The 27,553-nt window shown below is 43.0% G+C and overlaps 1 protein-coding gene across 1 annotated transcript; it reads right to left on the bottom strand.

Moving 5' to 3' along the window:
• Positions 1–313: 313 nt before the first annotated feature.
• On the bottom strand, positions 314–27,553 carry LOC103799148 (probable G-protein coupled receptor 112; the record flags this gene model as incomplete). Its single annotated transcript, XM_009071447.1, has 17 exons — positions 314–441; positions 2,672–2,773; positions 3,366–3,655; positions 4,658–4,751; positions 5,928–6,196; positions 6,786–6,907; positions 8,476–8,579; positions 9,420–9,465; positions 11,163–11,285; positions 12,105–12,254; positions 12,376–12,541; positions 14,592–14,802; positions 16,033–16,151; positions 20,406–20,458; positions 20,855–20,949; positions 21,394–21,474; positions 26,936–27,553. Coding segments are annotated over 17 exons (2,771 nt in total), but the record flags the coding sequence as incomplete, so codon positions are not given.

Here is a 27,553-nt window from a genome sequence, read left to right as displayed (position 1 = left end):
TATCAGATGCAGAAGGTAACAGAGGGGTGGCAGGAAGGTGAAAAGGGAAAAAAAAAAGATGAACTATGAGAAGGACTAATGATGCAGAACAGAGTGTTCCCAGTCTCTGTTTAACATGAGGACTAATCTGGAAATCACAGGGCCACCAAGTCCTTGTGTGGTCAGTACTGCCACTCCACCAAAGCCTAGAGTTGAGGCACGGGATATTTTATGTCTATAATTGTGCATTAGAAGTAATTACTTAGAAAAATGTTTGTTTCTACATGCCACAAAAGAGAACCCCCAATGGATAATCAGAAGAAAACAAATGGTATCAGTGTAAAATTCCTGCTTTCTGTGGATAGTGCAGCCCTGTATCCATGGGTAGGATTCTTCGGGAACAAGGATGTTTGGTCTCATCATCTTCTGGAGATACAGCACTGGGGTTGTAATGGACTTCAGCTACAGGAAAAAATTGGGAAAAAAATCCATTATAATAATTTGGTTCGATGTATTTAGGAAGAACCTGTCTATGCAGAACTCACTGTTTCCATGTCTTTGGGGAAGTCACATTTCCAAAAATAACCAGGGATGTTTGGTGCTATTCCTTTTTCAGAACATGGGTCTGCAACAACTTCACTGACTTGGAAGGCTAAACCTTCTGCTGGGATTCTTCTGGATTAAAAATGCTCACAGCAGGTCCTGTTCAGCTTTCTGTAATCCCCCAAAACTTTGCTCTTTTGGGAATGCAGTTCCAGCTAGGGAGCACCATAGTATATCTCAAGACTGCAGTGCTCCCCACCTGGAAGTAGGTCCTATGTGAGTGACATCCTGCAGGCCCAGGCTGGAATATCTTTTAGGTGCCTAAGGTGGAAGCAGAGAGTTCTCTTCCTTTTGGAGAAGAGCCATCCCAGGATTTTAAGGGCTTTCTTACTCTCCTTAGTACAGCAAAAGTCATCTGTAACATAGCCATTAACCCCAAACCAAAGCCTGGCACAGACAAAGCAGTGAAAGGTTTCCTATTTATTTCCATTGGAAATAAATTTGGTTGGGATTTGACAGTTTCATATGGAACTGTTGCATTCTAGTCTATGCATTGCACACTGCTTTTCTTACCAATCCTAAAATTCGTATCTGGAGAAGTCCTGGGAAGGAAATCTGAACCATTGAAAGTTGAACTTGTTCCAATAGAATTTAGGCTCCGCAAAGCCTGAGGTGGTGATTTGTGGTTTAAATGCTTTGGTGTAGATCCAGCAGTTGCACCTGACCCACTCCAGTCTGAAATCAGAGAGTGGAAGGCACAGGAATAAAATTCTGTACAGGTGTCACATCTCAAACTACTAGAGACCAGGGAGGAGAAAGGTCTGTGCTTGCTTCCTGTGCCATCCTTGTCCCTGCCCTGAAGCTGTGGGTCTCTCTGCTGCACAATGCACAGTTCCTGGTGTTAATTTTTATACTAATTCCATCACACTTGTGCAGGTGGGGCTGGATACCAGCAATTCAGACTTCTATTTCCCCTTTAAGGACCCAGTCCAGTAACACTAGCTTGATAGGTCACCCTGAAGAAGGCAGGAGGTACACAAAGGAGAGGAATGGCAGCTTCAACCTTATTGTGCCACACAATGCTGACGTGGCTCCTGCTCGAGGGAGAACACTCTGTGTGCTGAGAATATTCATGCTGAATTCCACCTCTGCAAATGGCAAGCTGCATATTCCTCAGCAGCACATGATGCACAGGATGCTGTGCACAGGACATAAGTGTTAACACAGGATTTTTAGCTTGGTTTCCTGAAAACCAGCTGATTAAGCTTCTCCTTTGTTAAACCCATTCATAACATCAACTCATTTTGACAGACACACAGAGTTATAAAATTCTTCCACAATTCTGTGAAAAATCAGCATCACTGGAGGAGCCCAGAGTAAGCCACAGCACATGTTATTTCTTGCTGAGCTGGCAGATAGAGGAATCTTAGAATAATGTAGATTGGAAGAGACCTTTGGAGGACTTCACTCCAGCCTCCTGCCCAGAGTTGGATCAGCTTGGTCCAGTATCCTTCCAGCTGCATTTTGGCTCTCCAAGGAGAGAGACTCTCTCCACCATCTCTCTGGACCACTGTCACCTGTTTAACTAACCTCATTGTGAAAAGATGTCTTTTCTTATAAATAAAGTGAATTTCCATCACTGTGGCTTGTGTCCATTGCCCCTTGTCCTCTTGCTGTTCACCTCTGAGAGGAGTCTGCCTCTTTTCTATAACCAGCACTGACAGCCAAAGGCAGCAAGACATCTCCCCTCTCCTTTCCAGACACAGCATTCCCAGCTCCTGAGCACAAAGAATAGCTACTAGTATGCCCAATATTCTGCATAAATTTCAGAATCTCAGCTTAATGAAGACTGGAAAGCCACCAAGAACATGGCTCACATAAGGGAACACGGAATGGCATGTGAGAACAGAATTCGAGACCAAGCTGAAATCGTTTTTGGAAATCTGCAGTTTTTACTGCATGTTGTCACCCTGTCATCGTGTTGTATAGGAGTTAATCGGAGAGGATAAAGTCCTATTAAAGAACAATTACCCAATGCACCACAGAAAGGCTATTGAGGGGAGCCTTATTTCTTAATGTAGAACAAATGTGACACCACTAGCAGATGAAGACTTATGAGTCAAGCTAAACAAATCCCCTCAGTGCTTACCAGAATAATTACTCAGACGAAATCTCCCCCAGCAGAAATGTACTCGACACTGCTTCACTACATCATCCTTCATTAGGCAGTGAAACACAAAGATAAAGAACCCTGAAGAAGGAAGAAGAGACATGAATGGGTTTTCAGGTAGATTCTCCAACCTCCTGTCCCTTTTCTAAACTTTTGGCATAGCACTTTACCAACACGTGATGTATGGGCAGAGAGGTGGTCCCTGGGCCAGCATCAGCAACTCTAAGGTCCCTTCCAAAACAAACCATCCTATGATTTCATAATCATGTTGGCTCAGATTTGCACTGAGTCCTTTGTGCATATCACAGGGTGATAGGAAGAGGTTTCTGCAGATTTGGTGTAAGAATAATCTGCAGGTCCCTGTGGACTCTATCAAACATTTTTATGCCCAGATGAGAAGGATGGTGCCAACTCCCAGAAAGGTGTGTTTATTGGGAAACATGTTTGAAAGGCATGACTTCATGTCTTTAATAGTCTTATCTATCACAGCAATGCTCTCTAAACAACAGTGTCATCTCACTGCAATGGAGTATTCCTTTTGAAATAGCTGAACACTGTAATGCAAAAGCTGTATCAGCTCTCCTCTTCCCCCATGCTTCAATTCCATGATGTTACAGATCTATTTCTGGTCCTAAACTTTTGCATTTATAGCATCACTCCATTCACAAATTACCTTGCAAGGTGTTAAAAATGCTGAAGAGATACAAGAAAAATATCCTCACTGCTCCCCAGGCAAAAAAGGCAAAACCCCAAGTTAAGCCCAAAAGGAACATCAAGCTGAAAGCACTTTTGAGGTCTTGGAGAACACTCTGTTTCCACGATCTGGATCTCTTTTGTGCCCTTGATTTCACTGAGTGGATTTGAAGGAGAACAGTGATGCACATGGCTGTATTTGTCAAAAATATTAAGATGAAATAGGCCACAACGGAGATGTAGAACACTGTGTTGTCCTGAATCCAGCAACTGCAAGAAAGGGAGGTGTGTATTCAATGAGGAGTTTGTAAAACTCTTTCAGCCTGGTTTCCAACACAAGTATTCTGTGTAAGGGACATTCCCTAACACCCATTGTTTTCTTCCAATGAGGACATTGATAGGATCTCTCCACTTGCCTTTTTTTTATGGATGTTATGGAAATTTGAGACATTAATATTTCTGCCAAATTCAGATAAACCTAACAATTGTTTCTTGACTTATTACTGTATACACACAATGACACAATACCTTAGGAAAACAAAGTTAAATACAACTGAATTAGGAGTCTAAATGATAGTATGCCACTGGTTAGCTCTTCCTTAAACATAAATTAGTGAATTTTACTGTCTTTTTGCTAAAGACGGGTAGCAATTTTCCATCTGAGGTGTCAAGGGGGGGTGTTGCCTCTCTGATGGGATAGAATTAAAATATTCCAGGTAATCTTCACCAGAAGGTGAAACAGAAATCGGGTGAAAAAACCCAAAGCATTCCTTGCTATAAAACCACATTTTAAAAGGATGAAAGAATGCAGTGTTTTCCCACTGGAGAAGTGAGGAGGCTGAAATGATTTAAATAAAAGAATTTGAAATTCTGATGAGACAGTGATGTGAATTGACATTAAAAAACAGAAGTGCAAAATACTGGAGCAATTATTGTGCCTTTAGATTTTACAAGAAACCCAGAGTATTCAGGAGCATATACAAATGTCCCATCAGACTGAGTTAATGTGATGTAAAGAAAGAGATTTCACAGAGAATAAAAACGGAGTTTACTGGCAGAAACTCTCCCTGTCCTCAAGCCCATGTCACTGATGTGAGAGCTACTCCATGTAGTGGCCATGCAAAAAATCCAATGAACCAGAACCACTACAAGGACAGGGTAAAGATGCAGGAGGAAAGACAAAAGTGCGAGAGAAGTTGTTGCCTGATGGTTATATCTGGTATCTTTCAGATACTCTGGTGACCATCAAAAAGCTTAAGGTGCCATACTTACAAACTGCTGTAAGGACTGTTCACAGAGTATGATCCATTGCCGTAGAAGTCTTTATTTATAATGAGCACAAGGGTAATTACAATAGCTGGTATTCCTAATGTGGAAGGCAAGGGAGAGAGAAATATTTCAATTAAAAAATGGAGAATATGTAGAGATGTCAGATAATCTCTGGTGAGTAATTGCAGCAGACATGTGCATTTTAGGATCAAACTCTACCCCTGAAGCTCCTTCAGAAAGGAGTGCAATTAAATGTGTGGCATTGCAGGTTTAATCTCCTTATTTATGTAAATTACAAATGAGTAGGCATAAAAATATCTGTGTTTGCAAAATGTTTGTGAGTGTTCTAACATCTCCAGAAGGGATCCAATCTGCTAAAAGAAAACCCACTGATGATTACAAAAGCTGAGTGTCAAAAGATAAGCAGACCACAGCATTTTGTGTTAAGAGCTTGTAGAGACAGACGTTTTCCAGGCAGTGTTTTACCAGTCTTTCCTTCCAATCGTTTCCCATTTCCCACATTTCTTTCAGTGCTGTTTTTTTGTGTTGAGCAGCTGCTGCCAACACGATCATGGATGGCTGACCCTGAGAACAGCTGTGTGTGGCATCAGATCTAAGGGTAGATATGATAAGACACTGCACACTATTCAGGAGCCAAACAAACCCTTTAAAACAGCATCTAATGGTGACCCAGATAATACAGCCCAAGTTCTGCTCTAGGTCAGTGCCTCTGATAACCCTTTTGTAACAGCTGAACCAGCATTTGGGTTCTTTTTGTTATGCTTCTCCCAAACAGGCCACTTGTCCAGGGAAGTCCTCGTGAGAGCAATGACTGAAAGCCAAATCCACCCTGTGTGTGGGAATCATGCATAGAATGACACACGGTCTGGTGAAGGAGTTAAAATCACCTCTGATCTCCCCAGTGCAGGGGTGAGGGCTGTGGGCAGCTCATACTTCCCCAGGCACACCCACTGACATAACGTACCATGATAAATCATCCTGTCAGAGCAGGGGGGCTAGAGAAAGCAGTTCCTTACACCCACTTTTGCATTTCAGTTGCACATGACTGTGCAGGGAGCAACAGGCACTTTCTGCTAATGTCTCCCTGGGCAGAAGAAATTTAAGCTGAACCTGTCTAGGAGAAGAAACCCATCCATACAGCTCAGGGTGTGCATCACATTTCTGCTAGCTCAGTGTCCTCACTTATTTAGCAAATATGTCCCAGTCTTAGAGAAGTTTGAAAAGCACTGAAGTGGAGAAGATACTTGCTTACCCCAGCCAGCAATGGAGCACTTTAGGATGTACTTTGGGACATAAACATTGAAAACTTTGACAAGGGCCAAGTAAAAGTGAACAGACTCCAAGAACATCCATGTGAAAGCTGCAAGAAGGAAATAGTGAAGGAGCATGGCCATGGTGATGCAGAGGCCTGGCTGGTTGAAAGAGGACAGCCAGGAATTGGTGAGGAAGACCATGTTCAGCATCAGCAGTGCAGCACAAAGGTTGAGCAGGATTTTGGAAGGGCTGTCTCTCCGCAGCTTCCTAAGAAGGAGGAGAAAGTCTACAAGGTTATTGCTGCATCATCCAATGTACAGGGAATATTCCAGACTCTTGACAAGGTCTGTTACCCATGTCTGTAGGTAAATTTATGAAATTACAGAAATTTTTACTCTTTACAGATGCTTCATCTTGAGAGTGGTGAGGCACTGGCACAGGTTGCCCAGAGAAGTTGTGGATACTCTGTCCCTGGAAGTGTTCAAGGCTGGGTTGGATGGGGCTTGGAGCAACCTGGTCTAGTGGAAGGTGTCCCTGCCCATGGTAGGGGCTTGGAACTAGATGAGCTTTAAGGTCCCTTCCAGCCCAAACCACTCTGTGATTCTATGATTCTATGAAATTTAGAAACATAGAAGTTGCTGAACAGTTCAAACTGGTGTTTGTATTGAAGCATGAGCATTCAAATCCCTCTAATTTAACCACAGTCAGGTCAAAATAAAGCATATTTATACTGTCAGCTCTCAGTCTTCCCTCCTATGTATCACAGCATCACATATCAGCAAACATTCCAATAGTTGCTCCAAATTCATTATTGCTAAAATATTAAAAGCAGTGTAAGAAAAAGGATCAGACTTACTCAAGGGTTAGATATGTCACCAGTGTTATTCCCAAAAAAAGGGAAGAAGCACCACATCCTGCATAGCTTATCAGAGTTAATACATGATCATGTGTGACATCTATTTCTGTCCGGGCCAAGTCCTGTGTTACAAGATAAAGAATCACAGTTGTTTGTCACAACCGATTAAGAAAATTCCTTTCCACATTTTCACATCAATAAAGACATCAATTCCAGTTCTGCTTGCTGCTACTCTGAGAGGGTTTCCATTAATATTTGTATGTGGTTTTTACTGTCTAGTCCTACAGGATATCCAAACTAGCAAAAATTTGCAGTATCTAAAGTATGCAGCGATAAGCTGTGAAGCTAGAAAAGCTGTCCTTCAGAAACCACAAATTCCAAGGGTCCCAGGATCTTGCCAGAATTATTCCTCTGGGAGCTCTCTTTGTAGGAGAAACTACTTTGCTTCAGTGGCAGCTGCCACACTTGGGAACTGCACAAACCTGCTGAGTGTCTTGGAGCGTGGGAGGATCCTCCCTGTCCAGAAAGCATCTCTGCAAAACTCAGCCTGGAGGCTGGGCCCTGCTTCTCCACAGCTGCTGCCAGGGGAAATACTGAGAAGATTCTGTCATTCCCTGTCACAGTTTCTTTTCTACTTGGTGAAGCTTTGAACCTCAGAGTGGCAACCTACACCTCTGATGTGCTGCGGACGATGTTGTTGAATACTTGTAGTTGTGCTAGTTACTGCTGATTTGGCATTGGAATGGGCTGCCCAGGGAGGTGGTGGATTCACCATTCCTGGAGGTTTTCAAGAGGAGGCTGGATGTGGCACTTAGTGCCATGGGCTAGTAATCATGGTAGGGTTGGACTTGATGATCTTGGAGGTTTTTTCCAATCTGGCTGATTCTATGACTCTGTGATTCTAAGGTGGCAGTGAGAGATGTGATCTTAAAATCACACAGAATTGTCCTTGGTTGAATAGGAAGTTGAATAAGTTGTCTCAAATCTGAACCATCTCAATTCCCTCCTGTAAAGCCACATTTTTACTCCCAGGGAGGACTTTTGCCTCTGCTGGAGCAGAGTAACGCTGACCTCTAGGGGCAGCTGGACAGGCATCCGAGGCAAAGGAGGGGCTTACCCCATCCTCTGGGCTGTGCTTTACTGGAATTAGGCAATTTTAATCTACTCAATTTGCTTAGAACTTGCCTATCACTTTGCATTTCTTGCAGCCCATTCTCACGGAGTCATCTCATCTTTTGGCATTCAACTTTTAGAGGCAGATTTCTCTGCATTACAGAGAAATAAGAGGTGATTGATAATGACATCTCCCATATTTATACTAAACTTCACTTTCTGATGCAGCACATATAAAACTTTTCCAAAGATGTAATGTCATTAGTTGCCACTGGCAGGTAATAAATTTAACACAGTATTTCCAATGCAGCGAATAACACATTAAGGCTGATTAAGTTACACTGCAAAGAAGTACAAACTACATCTGTAAAATGAATTTGCCTTGAAGCAAGTGACATTCAGAGGCCTTTATACCATTAAATCATCATAATTGTTTTGTTTGTTATTACTGATTTTGGCAAAATTGCAGATATCTAACAGCTTGTATAGCTATGAATCTCCCATCTCTCCCCAAAACTAGTGCTGACTTTGTTTAGTGCCACAGGACTTTCTGGGAGATGATTCACAGAGTACTTACCAGTAGGACTCCAAAATGGGTAAGATGGTTACAAAAACAGATTGTGTAATTCATATCTGTATATTCCATTTCACACCCCAACGTATTCCAACCACCCAGTCCATCTGTGTAATAGAGAAAAAGGGATTTTTAAGCAGAGTTAGTCATGCTCCATCATTTATAGCTCTGCAGCACTCAGGGTGTGTGAGGATGAGCTCAAGTTAGTACAGATTGCAGGGTCATTTAGCAGCACTCAAGTGAGATTTCACACAGGAACACATCTCCTGTAGTTGCCTGAGAACTTGGATGAAAGCCTTTGGTGGGATGAAGAAATATTTGAAGTCATTTACATGTCTGCACACATAGAAAGCAAGAAGGTAAAGAACACTGAGCTGAACTAGATTGTGCTGCAGGATGTGGAAACACAAAAGGAAAGAAATATGCACAGGGCAGAGGATTTGTTTGGGCAGAGGGTAGGAGTGAAAAAACCAGATCTTCCCGGGTAAAACTGAATTTTTGACCCTATTTGTGCATCATGTATGACACATTCAGCAACTGAATTCTGATTTAATCCACTGAAATTATTCTTTTCTGAAATAATTCTGATTCGTAACAAAAATTCTAACAAAAATTCTAATTGCAGAGAAAACCTCTCCCACATGCTCCAAGTTAACCTGATATACAGTTATCTCTCTGTCTGTTGACTGTCTGAGACATATCCCAGACCTGACCCCAGCAAAGTGCCCACTGACCTCCCTGGAGTAACTGTGAGAGTCATCTGCAGCACTGTGCAATGCCACCCATGCCTCCCTAGGGATAACACTCCTCACCGAGGCACCAACACCAACATGAACTCAACACCAACAGACTCAACAGGGAAGCCTCAGAGTTTCAAGCTGCAATGTCAAGGAGCCAAAGGCTGGTGGGAGCAGAGCGAGCACAGCAGCTTGGTAAATAACACTTACTGTTCTTCCCAAAGTCCCAAAAGACACAGTGCACTGCTGCATTCCCCTGGAAGCAGAGAAGAGGAGGCTGTGACATTTATTCAGCACGTCTGTATGCCGCCTGCACTTGCAGACGGTGCATCTTGCCTCTAATTGGGGTGTATAACTGAGGCAGTTGGATTTGATTTCCCCTGTACTCTCAACAGAAAACCCACTGGTGTCTGTGATTATCTGCATGGTGGAGCTGCTGCAGATCTGTGGGTCAGTGGAGATGCCACACAGTCAGGAGCAGCTGGACACTTGGGCATGGGGAGCCAGCTGGGATATTGGCCATGGATGTTCAGTGACATCCATGGCACTGAACCAGCAGAGTCCCAATTATTGCCTTCCCCTTTACCAGGGGAAATACTGGGAGTCAGTGATTTTCCCAGTTTTACCTATATCTTTCTGTACCTTGTAGTCTTTTAAGTACAAATTGTCCATCTTAGACTGATTCCTATGTCTAATCCCATTGGCTTCATGTGGTGTCTGAGATGCCACACCGAATTACTAGTGAAATTCAAAAGTTGTGACTAAGACTTGGAATAACAACCTGATGTCTTATACAAGAAAAAAAAAACCAGAAGAAACCTTTATTTCAGAATTTCAGCATTTCCTCTCTCTCCCTGAAACCAGGCAGGGAAGGTATGTAAGAGCTGAACAGATGCAAATGGATATTCAAGGCAATGTTTTCTCTTGGGGACGTTCTAGTTTATTACTCATAATGCTGCAGCAAAGTTTCCCAAGGCACAGATTCATTTACTTTTATTATTATGATATCATTAATAAAGTTTAACAAAGCACAGGGTTTACAGGAAGAAAGCCTAACAGATAAGCTGTTAAGATGTGTGATCTCTAGGCTGTCAAATACAATTAGGCAGAGAGCCAAAGATGTAGGTTTGAATGATAACTCATTAAATATTTAATTAAGATAATTTTAAAAGGTCAAAGAAAAAAAAACCTGACAGATGCCAGATGGTCTGGTGGAGTAAAAATGACTGAAGAGAGGGGATAGCTAGATGAAATTTCTGGGTGCATATTACTTGCTGGAGCTGAATGGAAAGAACACTTTGCCATAAAAGCAGCATTTTCCAGCTCTCATTAACCTGAACCTTAATCAAGTTCATCTTATTAACTAATTTTGTTCTGCCCTGAGTGTGCAGTATATTCATGTGGAGGCAAAACCTTGAACATTGGCAATACCAAAACACTAAGGTGGAACTCAGTCACGGAGTTCAACCTGTGTCCATTTAAAAATAAAATAGACTTTAGTTTTGAAACGTCATTTTGAAACAAAATAAAGCAAATTAATTTTGAAGACATCTTTACAATGTTTTGGATTTTTTGAAGTTTATCACTTTTGGTGACTAAACCAATTTCCTGAATTCAGAGCAAAGAGAGATCATTTCAGTCCAATCCAAAACCTGCCAGTTTTTAGAAAATAAACTATTCCTTGAGAAAAAAAATGCCCAGATCAGAACAAGGAAACAATGAAAAGGTTCCTTGTTGCTAAGCATGGATTTAGAGTCAGACACAGCTTTGGTAACCTGCAGGAATTATTAAACACTGAGATCTGTGTGCTATGTCAATATTTGGGTTGATATACCAGGGAGAGCTCAGGCAGTAAAGTGTTTTAAGTTTATTTATCCTGTTTCCAGCTTATTGTAAGGGTAAGTGAAATCTGCTCTGCTTCACCACATCCCTGATGAAATGAACACACCCTACCGAGTTCTGGTCGATGTGCTGAAGAGTAACAGTCACAGGCTCATCAAGGTTCTGAACTGATGCATTTTCAATGCTGGCACTCACAACATAAGTGTTCAGCCTCTCCGTCCTCAAACTGTCATCCTGCAGTGGGAAAACACACACATGCAAAAAAGAATCCAAGCTGCTCCCATTTTTTTAAGCTGTATTTCTCAGAATGGCAATCAGCTAAATTCCATGAGATGCCTGGTGTAATTCAGCTACTTGCTACCTCATTAGAAAATGTAGTTAGCTGCAATTCAGGGACAGTTTCCACATCAGCTGAAGCAGAACTGAGTTTCAGATGCATCAGCTGATTGAGAAAGCTGTATAATCATTTCAGTACATTTAAACATCCAGTTGTACATCATTAAGCTCATTAGACAGTAGACATAACTGTGAATGCATCTTCTGTGTGAAGAGCATTGCTCAGCACTCTGTATGCTCCATCATACCAAGGAAATGTCTCCCTTTAGATTATACTCACCCCTCCCCAAGTTAAGAAAGTATAACTACTAGACTAAGTCCTAAATGCTGCACATCAGTGCTGCTGTTATCTTAGTGGAGACAAATCTTGTCATTATTTTCATGACATTTGGCATATGCTGCACATGGTCCTTAAGCAAGAACTTTCTTTCAGAGGAAGGTTAGGGTATGTTCTTTTCCTGCAGAACAGAAGGATTGAAAAACATCAGCTACAGGAAATGAACAGAAAGTCTAAGATCTACAGACACCTCTCAGACTATCCTCATTACAGAGAAGGTTTTGCTGCCTGAGTACATTTTCCCTGCACATTTCTTAGGCCTCCATCAGTGTGATGCTAAATGTGTCCAGAACAGCTGACACTGTTAGGATCTTTTGTAGGCACTAAGAGCAGCTAAACCCATTCCTGCCACCTCAGGGTTTGTTAGGAGTCATAGTTACCACAAAGAGTGAAGTGGTGCCAAAAAACTTAAACTGGATCTTCAAATGCTTGTCTGGGTCAGAGTGCTCAATCCCTAAGAAGTTCTTCAGGGATTTTGGCAAAAACACTGAAGCCAAAGCATTTTTGAAAGGATTTTCTTGTACATTCATCTGCAGGAGAGAGATGACATGCTCAGAACTGATGTCCTCAGGTCAAATACACAACGGGACAAAAGAGCAGGATGACTGTTTGGCTCAGTCAGTGGTCCCTGAGGTGATACTTTGCTCTTACCTTGAGATCCACACCTCTGTCGTAGGAGGTAATACCAAAGGCCAATCCTCCAAACACGTTGGGATCTGGACGCAACACCAGCAGAGCCAAGGAAGTGGTTATGACAGACGTGTTTCTGTCTGTGTAAGTCACCTTATAGCCTATCTCCTCAGTTGTCTGCAGGATACTTTAACAACAGCAAGAGGAAGGAAAAAATACATCTCTTAAGATATTCTTCTGGCTTCATAGCATGCATCCAGGAAGGCTAAAACCCTCTGCTCTGATCTATGAGCACAAAGAGCAAGATTGGGTCCATTTTGGGGTAGATGGCATTTTGCCTGCACAGGGTCAGGTGATGGAAAGCAGTTGAGCTAGTATGTTTCAGTGAACTGAAAGTCTGGCAGGTGGAAGATACCTTCCAGGGGCCACACAAGGTGGTTCTGGGAAGACCTGAGATAAAATTCATACCCAGTCAAATACTGCACTTCATCTGGAAGGCAGTAACTTGTAAAACCTGATCATTTGATTATTTGAAATCATCTAACTGAACCCTCAGACAAAATACCAGAGCCAGAATAATTCTGTCTGCAAGGAACCTCTGGAATTCTGACCTCCAGCTCCCCAGCACCCCAGGCAGGGCATGCTTAGAAGGCAGGGAAGCTGCTCAGGGTTTGTCCAGTAAAGTTCTGATTGTCCCTGAGAATGGGCATTTATTATCAGTAAGGTTTTTTTCTAAGTAGGCAGAAGAGGCTGCAATCTAAAAGAAACAGCAAATTAGAGTTGTTTAACTCTCATGTTTTATTAATGTTTAGTTAAGAGTCAGAGAGAGTTCCATGTCTTGTTTGGCTCCCTAGAGGCTACTGAGCACTATGTGAGGAAGGGTAAAACTCTATTGAAAGTGAGCAAGACAGCTGGTCCTGGCAGACTAAAGGAAAACCTCCCAGTGCTTTGGTCTGGTGTTACCCTCATGCATCACCAGCCTCAGACACACCAGGGCTCCCATGGAATCCTTTCAGCCACAGCTGCCCTAGAGCTGCAAAGTCTGGAGTTCAGCTTCCCCAAAATACCAACTCAATCTCCATCAGGGATCAAGAATATCATCCCTGTCCCTAAAACCTTACATTTCATCGGAGGAGAATTCAAAGCAAATGGATATTTCCCTTAAAAAACCCCACAGCCTATGTGAGAAGGCAGAGGTGGTGAGTGCTGGCAGCTATCACAGCCCCCACTCCACACACTGCAGCACAGTAGGCTTTGAAGAGAGACCACACAGCACAAAGCATCACGATGTTACCCAGTGCTTTCTCTCTGACAGAGCTTCTAAGCTATTTTTGGCTACTCCTTGTGGACTCCTGAGTTTGGAGAGGCAATGCTGTGTCAGCCAGTGCAAACAACTGGGCTGTGGCATAGTCATGATCCACCTAGAACTTCAGTGGAAAGTTCAGTTTTTCTTGCTTCTAGTATTTCTTATTACAATATTGGTTTACAGCAAGTGGAACAGAAAATTGCAGATAGGCCCAGTCTGTAAAATGAGAGATGCTGAAAGACATTTTAATGTGGTGAACAGAGCATCTCTTACACGGGTGGGTAGTGTTGGTCAACGCAAAGGAGAATACACTTTCCTGTTTGAAGCCTGATAAGTGGGTGAACTGTCCTGCTCAAATCAGAAATGGGTAAACTCTGTGACATTGCATTGCTCTTGTCAAGGCCAGCAGCAGTGTTCTGGACGGTGCTCTGCTCAGCAGCAAAAGCCATTCAAAAAAATGAGTTACCTTTAAGACTTCAGAGGAGAGAGGTGTTTTTAAAGCTCTCTAGCAACCTCAGTTGTGGCATGTGTGGGAAATACATAATGGGTGTAGGATCCTAAATGCAGATTTTAAAGTCTAACATTGAATAATTGTGTTTGAAAAGTCTTTACCAGCACAGGTCTAGCATTCCAGCATGGTGTGCAGGTGGAAGAGACCTCCCTGCTGAGCCACACAGATCACCCCTGAGAGGAGTTGGCAGCTGGGCAGTCCCTGAGCTGCCTGCAGGCAGGTGACTTCTGCAGAACTCGTTCTGGTAAAAGCACCTTTGACAACACTAACCACTTTCTGGTGCTAAGAACCACAAACACGTTTAAGATCCAAGTACAGAAATTGCTAAGTCCTGTGGTGATATTTTAACAGACTGAACGAATTACTCCACGGTGCCATTTTAGCTTAGGAAACCTCTTCTGGGCAAGTTATCTTACTTACCTGTTGGTTATTTTTCTAATGTTCTGATCCTCTATTTCCTGCAGCAAAATGTAGTCTAGTATAGACATTACAGTCTCTGCAAGTGTCACGCTCACATCCGCGAGCCGCACGATATCAGAAATTTTACTTGCAATGATTTCTAGTTCTTCCACATGCAGTGTTGCATCTGGCAAGAGGTATAGAATGTGCTGTACAACATCTTGTGCATTCTCTGGGAAAAAAGGGAGCACAGATGATTTATGTGGCATTGCTATCTCTCTGCCTGTATCATAGAATCATAGAATTTAAGGGTTGGAATGGACCTTATAGATCATCTAGTCCCAACCCCCTGGCATGGGCAGGGACACCTCCCATCAGAGCAGGTTGCTCAAGGCTTTATCCAGCCTGGCCTTGAACACTGCCAGGGTTGGGGCAGCCACCACATCCCTGGGCAACCTGTGCCAGTGTCTCACATGTACAGCTACATGTCTCTGTGTTAAATCCAGGAGTTAGTCTGCTTCTCCTCTCTTTCCATATGGTCATACTGCTCCTAATCTAGTACAAAATTGTGTCCTGAGAATAAGTCAATGAGCCCTCAACATGTCAATGAAACTGGTAAAAGCTCCAAAGTAAAATCTGCATACCTCAGACTGTATTTTAAAGGAAGAAAATAATGTACTTTTCATAAGAATATTATCACCTGCTTTGGGATTTATAAATACTGTAAATAATATTTAGTTTTGACTTTGGTCATGTTTACAAGTTCAGAATTACACAATATTCACCTCTCTCCCTAAACACTGCTTATCTGGTACATCAGCAAAGCAAATTCTGAATGGTATCATTTGAAAAGTTGTATTTGCCATTCAGCATCTCATCATCCTTCTCCAATTTGTTACAGAAGCAGAGTTTTACACCCAGGGAGTCACAGATCATATGTGACTGCAGATATCTCTCAGTGATCTATTATCTGATGCACTGCTGAGGAGGTGGATAAGCTGTGGTATTGGGTTTGTTCACCATTCAAACAGCTTGCACTGTTTAGCATAGCTTAAAAAGATGTAACCAGGTGCTCAAAGTCACCTCATCACTTACATGAATTACAGCACCAACTTTTCAATTCCAGACACTGAGTTGTGCTTCTTCGTATGGGATATTATGAACTATTTTCATGGGGTAAGAGAGAGAGCATAAACAGGCAAAACCTGCCACATAATTCTTTGGTTATCTACTTAGTTCTACATCTAAGTGTAAGATTTCAGACAAATCTTCAAAGTGATAGCTAGAGAATTTTGAAGCACCTGCAAAATTCATTGACATTAAAACCCCTTTAAGATGATGAGCAGGATGCAGATAAAACCACCTTACCACTTCCATTCTTCACGTGTTTAACATAAGCATTATCTGAGTACACCTATTTTTACTCTGATTCCCTGTGTCGCTGAAGCATTTGGTGCCTTACCTTCTGTTATATTGATGTCTTGGAGGCCTAAAATATTATTTGGAAGTTTTTCCAGTAATTTACATTTAGTCATGTTTGGTTTCTTCCAAAAAGCTTGCTCAAGTTCAATACTAATTTCACTGAAAAATGAAAACAATTAAATTGTTACATGAAAAAATACATAATCATGATGTTCCTCATATTTCCCACTCAGGTAGCTAAGAATGTAATTGATAAGCCCAACTTTCAATGGACTTGCAGGTCAGATCTGACTGGGCACTCACTGAGCAGAGTAGGGGCAGAGCCCAAATGCCATTTGAAATACACCTAGAGGTATTGGAGGACAGGGAGCCATGAAGGGATGGCACAAAATGCTACAGTGCATGTGTTCTCCTCCCTGCTCAAGCAGAAAGTCAGGTCCCTGCAGTGCTGGCTGGTCCTCACTGCAGGTGATGGGAGTGATGCCACACTCCCTTTTCCTGCATCCTGTGTTGGACTGGCCCTGTATACTTTGCATGTCCCTTGGCATGGCACTGCTGCATGCCATGGCAGACTGCCATCTGGTTTCCCATCACACAAAGCCTGCTGCTCCCTCCTGTCTTCCATGGAAGAACCAAAACAAGGTGATCTCCTCACTCACCAGCTCCTCTGGGCAGACTGCAGAGGGTTTTTCCTGCAGCTGACCTCTGCTTTGGAGGCTGGACTTGTTAGTGGCCAGGAATAATTCCCCTTGCATGTTGTGTGTGAAAAGCTTTCTGGACAATCCATTAGTGCTGAGGAGGAAATAGAAGCTCTTTAAAAAGATTGAATATTCCAGAGGAAGATCCCCCTGATGTGGACCCAGCTGCTCTGTGGGCCTTATCTCCTGATGGGAACGAGCTGTAATTTGCAGACTGGACAGGAATATTTTACAAGTTTACTGCCTGCAAGAAAACATTTTGTTTAAATATTTCATCTCTTCTTCTACAATATTTCCCTCTTTTGTTGGACAAGGTCAGTTAGTTTGCAGCATCACAGACCACATTCAAAGTCAGCACATCCTGGAAGCTTCTCTAATCTATCCAAAGGTGCTGTCACACTGCCCCTTATTATCCCATCGATGTCTTTCCCTCAGGCTTGTAGTTTTATCATCTGCAACTGATATTTTGTCAGTCATTGATATAAAATGGGGGTTAAAATTTCAGGTATGATCTGTTAGCTCTTATCTCTGGGTTACTTCTGTGTTACAAGGACCAACAGAGATGGTAATCAAACAAACAAAGATATTATTTGCCATCTGAGGCTTGGTCCAATATGCACAGGCATTAAGCAAATGTTGGCCATGGGTTTGGTTTGGGTGTTTGGCTCCAGTATCCTTCAGAATTCAGGCTCTGAGGCACTGGCTACCAGCAGAGGTTCCTGGATTTGTAGCTGCATGAGCCTGACCTTGTCTTCATTGAAAAGGTGCTCAAACCTGCCTGGGCACAAGGATTCAAGTTGTAACTTAAGTCCATCTGACTGAAACCCAAGTTCTTGATCCTCCTGTCATTGCATGATGTTCTTCTACAGCTTGTACATCAGATTAGGTCATTCTGGCTACTTGTAAGGGTGTTTTCTAGCCTCACCTCTCCATAACATTTAAATTGGATAAAACACTTGTAGCCAGAATTACAAAGCATGTGATTTTCATGAGGTTTCAATGAAGTATTACCTATTGACCTCACAGTCACATCTTCAGGTTTCACATCCAAGGACAATGGTCCCTCTATGTAAGTGTCATTCAACAACTGTTTGATCCTGAGGCTCAGCATTTCCTGCATTTCCAGGGATGTGGCCTTTATGATGGCCTTACAGACATAGCTGCAAACACAACACACAGACAAGGCTGCCATGTTAGTAACATTTCACAAACACAAGTGGCTACAAAATTAAGGAGTAACCCAGGAAATTATACATTGAATTGGGTAATTTATGTATGTACTTTGTCCATCACAAGTGCAGTCCTATGGTGAATGCCACTGAATGCCACTTCTAATGTACACTTATCACTGGAAATGCTTTCAGGAGTTGAAATTGTTGGGAATACAGATGCAAGAATCTTTCTATAGTTTCATGCAAATACCTCTAAAGGTTGCCTAATCATATTTTCTTGGCAAAAAAAAAAAATATCTGTGACAAATAAGCATTTTTCAATAACGTTTAAAGTTTGGAGTGAGCTAGTCATAAAACAATGAGGTGCTTGAGCACTCCTGTGTCCACACAGAGCTGGAAGACTCCACAGCTCCCTGGAAAACTGAGATTTAACTAAACACTTTTGGTATCTCTGGTGGATTTCAGCTTTTTCTCCTCAGAACAGCTGTTCTTCTGGATAACTGAGTTTGCTGACTCTAGAAGGTCTGGAAAGACTGAACTCTTTGAGTGGCTTCAGACACAGCAGAAAGATGCATGAAGCCATGGGTGGATCACCTCAATGGACCTCTCTAATTTAACTGAGGGCTAATGAGTGAGATTTCCTTAGGGCTGGGATGTTCAAGTGTTTCCAATTCACTCCTGCCTCCACACAGTTGTTCCCCTGCTCCAAATGGCTTTTATAAACCATTTCCAACCCCTTAAGGTGATGGGAACCAGCTCCCCTTCCTCCAGGCCTGAGGTCAGAGGGCACTTAGAATTTTCTGCAGAGGAGGTGCAGGATTCATCCTGGCAACCTTTCTGGGCACTGTCCATGCACTGTTCTGGCCCCAGTGAAGGACACTGCTCACAGCCAACTCTTACAGTGCAGCACAGACCTCCCAGCTTGCCATAGAAGCACTTGCAGCTGATGAAGATACAGGGTATGAGAGGGACACTTTGGATGCACAAATATATTTCCCCAAGTCAAGCATTACTGTGGTTCTGACCTCCACGTGGTCTTTTCTGGTCACTGTGAAACTAAAACAGCCATGAAGGGGTAAAATTCCTCCTCACCCTGAAAATGAAATCAGTATGAGCTATGGAAACCCAGTTCATAACCATGGCTCTTACCTTTGTGACATCCTCTTCGCCTTCCCCTTCGGTTTGCATAGAAGGACACAGAAAGTTAGAAGCTGGTTAGAATCAACAGGCATAAATTGGATTTTAAGGAAAGCAAACAGCAGAAACTCAGTGTGATCATTATAATAGTCTGTTGCTGTAAATGCTACTGGTACCTGACTCCTTAGAGCAACCTTTGTTTCACAGCTCTGCTAGAACCATTGGGATAATTTAATAATTTCAACAAAACACAAGAGTATCAGCACTTAGACCCTGCAACTATTACATCCTCTATGTAGAGGTAAGAAAAAGTAAGTCTTTAAATCAGAAAATAACAAATTACATACAGGAGTCCTCTTATAGGCTCTGCCCTGTGGATAATTACCCCTGCAAGCAAAGAGAATAGAACAATTATTTCACAGAAGCATAGAAGTATAACATGCTCCATTGTGCTATCACCTAGTGACCACAATGAGTCAGACCTTGCAGCAGAAAAGTCATCTTGAATTCAGCATAGGTATATCTGCAGAAATCACCAAGACCAAGTGCTGTAACAGATATGCACCCTGACAAAATGTTTCTCCCAGAATGGGACCAACCCTTCCCTTGGAGTTTTCTGTGAACAGTGCATTGTGTGCGTTGTCATTTGCAGAGCAAGTAGTAACTGTGGAAGCCAGAGAAGAAAACAGGAAGTCCAAACAGGCATAAAATGACAAAACTCTGTGTCTGTACAAGTGATACTTTTACGACTTGCTAAATATCCCTCTCAGCTGCTCCCAGTTTGGATATGAATACAGCTGGATTGGGTATGAAATAGGGGAGTCTTGTGCAACAAACCATTGTTTCTGGGCAGAGTTTTGGAACTCTAAAATGCTTTCATTAGACACTGCCATGCAAGAGCCACTGTGAGCCCTCAGGGGTCTGTGACCCTCACTCTGTGGATGGATGTGACCCCCAAACTCCTTTGCACTCTCATGCAACCACTGAAATGAAGCTTCAGCAGCACTAATGTGAGTGAACTCTGCAGGTACCAGCACTTTGCCCTACTTTCCATCTCCTGCAAGTACAGATTTCTGTACATTTTGAACAGCCAGAATGGTGCTGACACACTGCAGAGGCAGCAAATGTTTTGTCTTTGTCATGAACCAATATATGTGGGCAAAGAGAAGCACTTGGTCCGGAGCAGCTACTTGCCTTGCCTTAGTCAGGATACATATTTTCAGGTGAATGACCCCAATAAACAAGGTGTGGGTGCTCCATATGGTGAAAGTTGTGCAGTCCTGGGGGTTTAGTTTGCACTCTTGTCACAGACTGATCAGTTGTGAAATGGGTATTTGGAACCTGGTTGCAATTTTGCTCAAAGGAGTATGGCTCAAGGTGACACCACTACACAGCCAGAGCCTTACCTGATTTTAAAGTTTGTCACAATGAATTCTTCTCCAGTAAATATGATACTAAACTGGAAAGAAAACAATAACATTTTTATTAACTTGATTTGCCAATACTTTTCCTAGACTTGCTTTAGAACAGTAAATTTAGAATTGTCATCAAAATTCTAAATCATGATGAAAATGGCTAAGAATATTTGCAAAATTTTAACACTTTTCCCTTCCTTCAAAATTTCATTTAGTGCTGTTAAAAATGTGTTGGATAACATGATCCTGACACACCACAACATTGTTACTTGGCTGCTCATTTCTGTGTTGTCCCATCAGTTTGCGTTTCATACACTGGGGGTTGGACTAGGTGAACTTTAAAGGTCTCTTCCAGCCCAAACTATTCTGATTCTACCAGGTGTCCTCCTCATCTGATACCTGCTAGAAACACATGCAAACGAGAAAAGCAAACTACTCACCCAGTGTTCAAGAAGCTTTTTTGCATCATAGTAATCAGGAGCTCTCTCGGTTTTGTAGAAAAGGGAAAAGTTCATGTGAACGTTAAAGAAGCTCACTGTAAGGAGAGAACATAGGTGAGATGCACCCTGTAGTTTGCACAGAAGGTGTCTGCACCCCGTCCCACTGAACCCCTCCACTGAACCATGGTTGTGTTCCCATTCCCATGGTCATCAAGGCTCTTTGGGAAATCCCAGACTCCAAATGTCCAAGTCTAGATTACTGCTGCATTGCTAAAACTTTTATTCAATCACTTAAGGGCCCAAGCACATGGTCACATTATCAACCAAGTTGTGGTTCATACCTGTGAGTGCACTACCTTAGCTTTTACTGCCTGCTGAGAACACACAAGCAGAAAAACAGGAGGATCTGCTGACATGGCACACTTTGCTAAGCAGAAATGGCTTAAACATGTCTGAGTCTTAAATTGTCCCATCTAAGGTGTCAGTCAGTATCAGTGATGACCACGTCAGCAATTGAAACAGCCTCACTGAGCACTTACCTGGAATGGTACCATTGGTGCTACTGGTTGGAGGTAATGGGGACAGTGTAGGAGCCTTTGTTAGTGATGCCTCACTCGACCCTGATAAGAGGAACAATAAAAGGCCTAAGAATCCACGGGGGTAAAAAGTGCAAGGAAGAGAATAGTCCAGGTGAGAGAGGGGTTTGTGTCCTTCAGTGAAGATCATCATAACAAGGACCTGCTGCTGTTCCACAGACCTCAGCAGGGTGAAGGCAAACAGGGAAATACACCTGCACAGTTGGTTTTTTTGCTTTCTCCAGAGCATAACAAGGGAGAAATCAGGATTTGCAGAGTTTAGATCACAGGGAAGACCAAACTTCTAGCAACATTATATTTTTCTATTGCTTGCATTGAAGAGAAGTTACCTGTGTTCCCTTCTTGCCCATGTAAGCTGTGCCAGCCTTCAGGAAAAGGCATTTGTCACACACTGAGTGCTAACCAGTTAACATGCAGTAATGCGTGGGAGAGGAACATTGATATTCATGGTCTCTGGGTTAATGATAACCTGGCACAGGGATTCCATTATAAATGCTGGCCATCCTGCCTGCTGTTTTCAAAGTAAAGAATTCCAAGAATTCACTCGTAGCTAATTTTCCTTGAAGTGAATCACCTTGTCAAACCAGATAACACTTTTACACTTCACATGCAGTCTGCCACATCATCAGGCAGACAGGGACAAAATGGGTGATGTTTGTCACATGTACTACAGAAAATTGCAGTGAACTGAATCACCACATAACATTACATGTCTTGATGCTGAAAAAAAAGCAGGATCACAACATTTTGCCCTAGAAGTACCATTTCCTTGCTAAGCTGGTAATTTGTGGGTTTTTCTTCACTCGTATGACTGTCAGAGACTTGACATTCTAGCTCTGACTAAGAGAAATAAACTTAATGTATGAATACAAAGCCAAATGTCTATGAATAAGGAGTGTGGTCAGAAATAAGCAAGATAATACCATGCTTCATAAAACATTGTTTTCTCTACTGTAGTTCAAGGTAAGGAGACTCACCCATGCTTAAAATATAACAGCCCATCTCTGACTCACTCAAATCAATGGCAATACACCCATGGACAGCTACAGAAACGGGGGCTGTTAACATCTTGAAGTCTACTATTTTTATCCTAAATGGCTTCAAATTATCTAGAGAAGTTCAAAGGACAGCTGAAGTCAAAAATCTCCTTCTGAGCAGGCATGCTACAGTACACAAGCTTCTGCTTCCTGGACACAAATTGATTTTCCCCCTTGCACTAAGCCACAGGCTGTGAAGTCAGCACAGAGTCAACCCAGAGCAGGAGGACAATAAAGCAACTGGAAGCCCAGGTCTGAGTTGTCTCTCCAAGGCTGGGTCTTGCAGACTGAGCTCAGACCCTTCAGTCTTCAGCTCAGACCTTCATGCTCCTCAGAGGTGCCAGTCTGTGTTTTGGAGTCACCTCACTATCTAGGAAATGGTGGTTTCAGCCTCTGTAGTATCCTCAGCAGAGGCAGCACACTCAGGGCTGGTGGAGAGCTGAGCCAGGAGGCCCCAACACACCTGGAGGCAGTGGGATGGGGAGCAGGAAAGATGCATCAGCTGTTCCAAAATTCAAACTGTCCAGCAACCTGCTTTGGCAGAGTGCTCCTTGTAGCAGTCTCTGCTGCTCCCAGGGTGTAAAGAAAGCTGTAAAATAATAGCCAGCCTGCTTTTCTCATGCTTGATGAATCTTAGATTTGCATTGGACATCTTTCCTCTTTACTTGAGCCTTTTGTGTCTGAGATAGTAGTAAACTTTGGAAATCAGAGAACTAACCTGCTTTACTCTCCACCAAAACACTAGCGAGTGCAGGAGAAAGCTGCCACATTGCCATTTCAAATCCATTGCCTGCAGTAGGTCAGAAACATGAGCTGACATAGTGGCTATCTGCTGATTCTTTATTTGGAAAAACATCCAAGGGCTAAGCTCATCGAGCTGCAAGACAGACCCACATGTTCCATACACAGAGCTCCTACCAGCACTAACACGGTTTGACAGACACATGAATACACAGAAAACAAGGAGCCAGAAGTATCTGCTAAATTCAAAGCCCTAGAGACGAAGGAAACTCCTCTAAAGAAAACAGAAGGACCTGGAACTAAGGGCATGTGCTTTCTCCTCCAGCACCTGTGCATAGCAAATACCACCCTGAGAATAGAAAGAGCAAAACCCACAGACCTGCCCCCAGTGCTGCAGATATTCCAGCATCCCCAGGGACTTTATTCCCACAGCTTAAACTTTTAGTGGAAACCTGTATGCCTTCCCATGGAGTGAAGCTGCAGAGATGGTTCTGTGAGCCCCAGCGTGATGCTACATATAATGAGTTCCTGGTTTCAAACTGACAGAAAATGAGTGTCTTGTTATGAGCTTTTTTTAAGCACCACTGCCACAGAAGTGTGATGAGAACTCAGAAGGGCCAATGCTGTGCAGACATGCCATAGCACTGTAATAAATATTTTTTTTCTTTCCTTACAAAAATATAGACAATATTAGGCTATGATTTATCAAGCCACATCCCAAACTGTTTGGATGCCTGGGGTTTAACTTATCCCCCTGACTGTTCCAGTGCTGCAGATCCTCCCCCGGTAGGAGGAATCTGCATAGAGCTGGGTGATTAGAGTCGCCTGTTCCTGTTGTTATCAGTGTAATGTTGTAAAAACCATTGCCTCAGGGGTGATGATGTCACCCAGTGTCAGGCAGGATGAAACAGAAAAATCTGCTAGGAAAAAAAGCAACAGAGAAATGGCCAAACAAAGCCCAAACCCATTCTGATCAGAGATGTAACTCGGAATGCTGTTTCCATCTCCTGACAAATGAAACCTAATTACAACTACACAGATTCTAATTTATTTCTTTCTCCTTCTCATTATCACCTGAAGAAAAAAAAAAAAAGCTGTTTATTCTCACATGTCGGGGATCATTACCAGCAGGCAGGTGTGGGACTGGCCACCTGCATCCTGTACCTTCATTTGCTTTAATTAGCATGTATGTAATTCTGCTCACGAAACAAGGGCTAAGGCATGATGACAGATGAGATCTGAAGCTAGAAAAATACTGTACCACTGAGTCTTTTAAGTCCTACTCATGGATTTTGATTTGATAAGATAATACATGGTTTATTTGGCATCTTGTAAATATGTATGGTTTCCAGTAGACCTGCAATAAAAATTAGACTAACCAATGAGAACTGCAATAAATATATTTCTATATTATTAGCAGACATTGCAGATATTGAATATTCATCCCTCTCCCAGATTATTTAAAATTAAGAAGAAAATCAGAAAGCAGTGTGTGGGTGAGGTAGGGGGAGGCAGAGAAGAAGTCTGAGTCAGTGAGAGGATGAGAAAACACACTTTTACTTCTAGACTTTTAGCAAAGGATCATCTTCAAGATCTCTGGGGAAAAAAAAGCAAAGGCAGAACAATAACTTAACTCCTGTCATCAAGCAAAGCCAGTGCAATTGCTATGATAATTATAGCACTTACAAAGCTAACACACCTTTTGAAGGCCTCCTCTGGCTATGTTCATGAGATGTTTCCCTCCCTTTGCCTAAATGAGCCCTGGCTTTCCAAAGGAGATGTAGGATTTCCAAGACAAAACAGACTGCCCAGCTTGCCAGCACAATTGCATCAACTGTTCACTGTCAAGGTGAACCAAGTATTGCAACGTAAAACATCTATAAACAGCACATATAAACACAAGAGGCAAACCTTGCAGCTGGCAACTGTTAGAGGGCATAAGTACCAATTGGAGAGGTGATATTAGCATTGACATGGCACTTCCATGGGACATTTCATTGCATAGCAACACTTTGGTACAATTACTTCTTACATGCATGCTCCAGATTTTCTCACATAGGCTCAATATATATGATCCCATATGGACAATCCACATAAACTACAGCCAGGTGCAGCTTCCCCTGCCTGACAGATGGGACATAAATCTTGGTATGTGTTTACAGTGCTCACTGTTATCCCTACCTCGTGTACCATCAGTCTGCCTGTGCTACAGCTAGCTCATGAATTCCAGTTAATTAAAGTAAGGAGTGGATTTATAGTGGAAGTAAAGGTCTTGCCAAGATCTGAGAAATGACAGATTCTCAAACATGATTAAATTTTAACATCTCTATAAATTCACAACAATCATCTTAGTTACTGCTCTCAGGAGCATGTCAGACTCCAGTAACCTTCCTCCCAGTGTGGATCACAAAGTGGATCCAGCAGTTCATGACACCAGAGGCAAGAGTAGCTTCAGGGTAGGTCATCACTTGTGAGACATGCTGCTGTTTGTCCTTGCTGATAACCTTCAAATAGTTAGACCAACATTTTACAGACGGAATGTTCGATTCAGGCTCCACTGGAGAATCCTAACTAGATGACATCACCTGGTTCTTCGGGACTGCTATAGAGGGAAAGATGCTTTGACCACTGAAAGCCTCTCTCTAACATGCTTTGTCTCACTAAAAACATGCACAAATTCATCCAGGTTACTTTTTTTTTGAAAAATCAAAGCCCAGGAACACTGAGTGGAGTGTTTGATCTTGGGTGTTAAACTTTTCATCATCAAACGTGACTAAGCTTCTCAGGACTCCTTGCCAAGCCAAGCACACACCTTTCCCACAGAGTGAATTGCCCCAAGGGCAAAGGTGTTAATTGGAAAAGGGAAACTGAGCCTTCCGCCTCCCTCCTCACCAGATCATGCCCCACCAGCACAAGTGGGGAAATAGCTCCAGGACAGGCAGAGCAGAAGAAGTACCTGGATAAAGGCAGTGGATCAGGGAGTCAAGGGACAGATGGGAGGGCTGTAATTTACAGCAGTTGTTCTTAGTGCCTGTGTCCTTTGGTGCAGAGTGAGGGAAGGTGCAAAGGGAGCGGTGGGGAATCTCTCTGAGCACAGGTTTCATTGGCTGTCAGTGATTTCCTGATAACCTCATTACCTTGGGTCCTGGTTCGATGATGTTCCTGTAAGGAGAGGCTGAGGGAGCTGGGGGTGTTCAGCCTGGAGAAGAGGAGGCTCAGGGGAGATCTTATCACCCTCTACCACTCCCTGACAGGAGGTTGGAGTCAGGTGGGGGTTGGTCTCTTCTCCCAGGCAACCAGCAGGAGGACAAGAGGGCACAGACTCAAGCTCTGCCAGGGGAGGTTTAGGTTGAATATTGATTTTTTACAGAGAGAGTGATCAGACATTGGAATGTGCTGCCCAGGGAGGTGGTGGTTTCACTGTCTCTGGAGGTTTTCAAGCTGAGACTGGATGTGGCATTTAGTGCCATGGTCTAGCAACCCGATAGGGTTGGACTTGATGATCTTGGAGGTCTTTTCCAACCCTGTTGATTCTATGATTCTATGAAACCTAGAGCAGGAGATGGGCAAGTGCAGTGGGAACTGTGGTGAATTGCTGCACACAATGGACATTTGCTGTCTGACCACCAAAGTATCAAATCCCTACTCTGTGTGTGATCCCCAGCAACACACAAGCCTCGAGATGAGAAAGCATTGCAGAGCCTCACCACAGCGTGGACAATGGCCCGCGACGGGCAGGACATTGCTGAAATTCCAGTACTCTTCCCTCCAGCTGACTGTACTGCCCATGGCACAGTCCAGCAGCTCCTCCTGAGCCAGCACACGGTCCCACATTTGGAAGTAGTACAAGCTGCCAATGAAGCTGTGGCTGACCCTCACGATGAAGCCATGCCTTCTCTTGTGCAGGTGGCCCAGCACTAAGCTGCCGTTGGGCTTCAGGCACTCTGTGCTGCGGATGCTTTCACTGTGCACGAGGTTACCATTGCAGTAGACCTCCAGCAGCTGTTTCCTGGTGTCCCACAAGCAGCACACGCTATACCACACAAAAAGGGCCAGATTGACCTTGATGTCTCGTCTGGTGCCAAAAAGATACAGTCTCAAGTGCTTGTCTTCTCCAGAGAGTCCAAGATCTAAGTCATTTATGTCAGTGGAGGTGTTGTTAGCATCATAGGAAAACGCTGCCCAGGAGCTGATGTTGGCAGTTCGCTTTAGGTCAATGCACACTGTGAACTGACATAGCTGAGGGATGCTGAAGTTGACCAGGGACACATACTTATCATTCCTTCCCAGTAAATCCAGTCGCTTTCCATGCAGATAACGTGTTT

The sequence above is a fragment of the Acanthisitta chloris genome, unplaced genomic scaffold (assembly GCF_000695815.1).
Source record: "Acanthisitta chloris isolate BGI_N310 unplaced genomic scaffold, ASM69581v1 scaffold21313, whole genome shotgun sequence".
Classification (NCBI taxonomy): domain Eukaryota; kingdom Metazoa; phylum Chordata; class Aves; order Passeriformes; family Acanthisittidae; genus Acanthisitta; species Acanthisitta chloris.
Note: the sequence above shows the minus strand (reverse complement) of the source record. Positions and strands in the feature narration are given on the sequence as shown.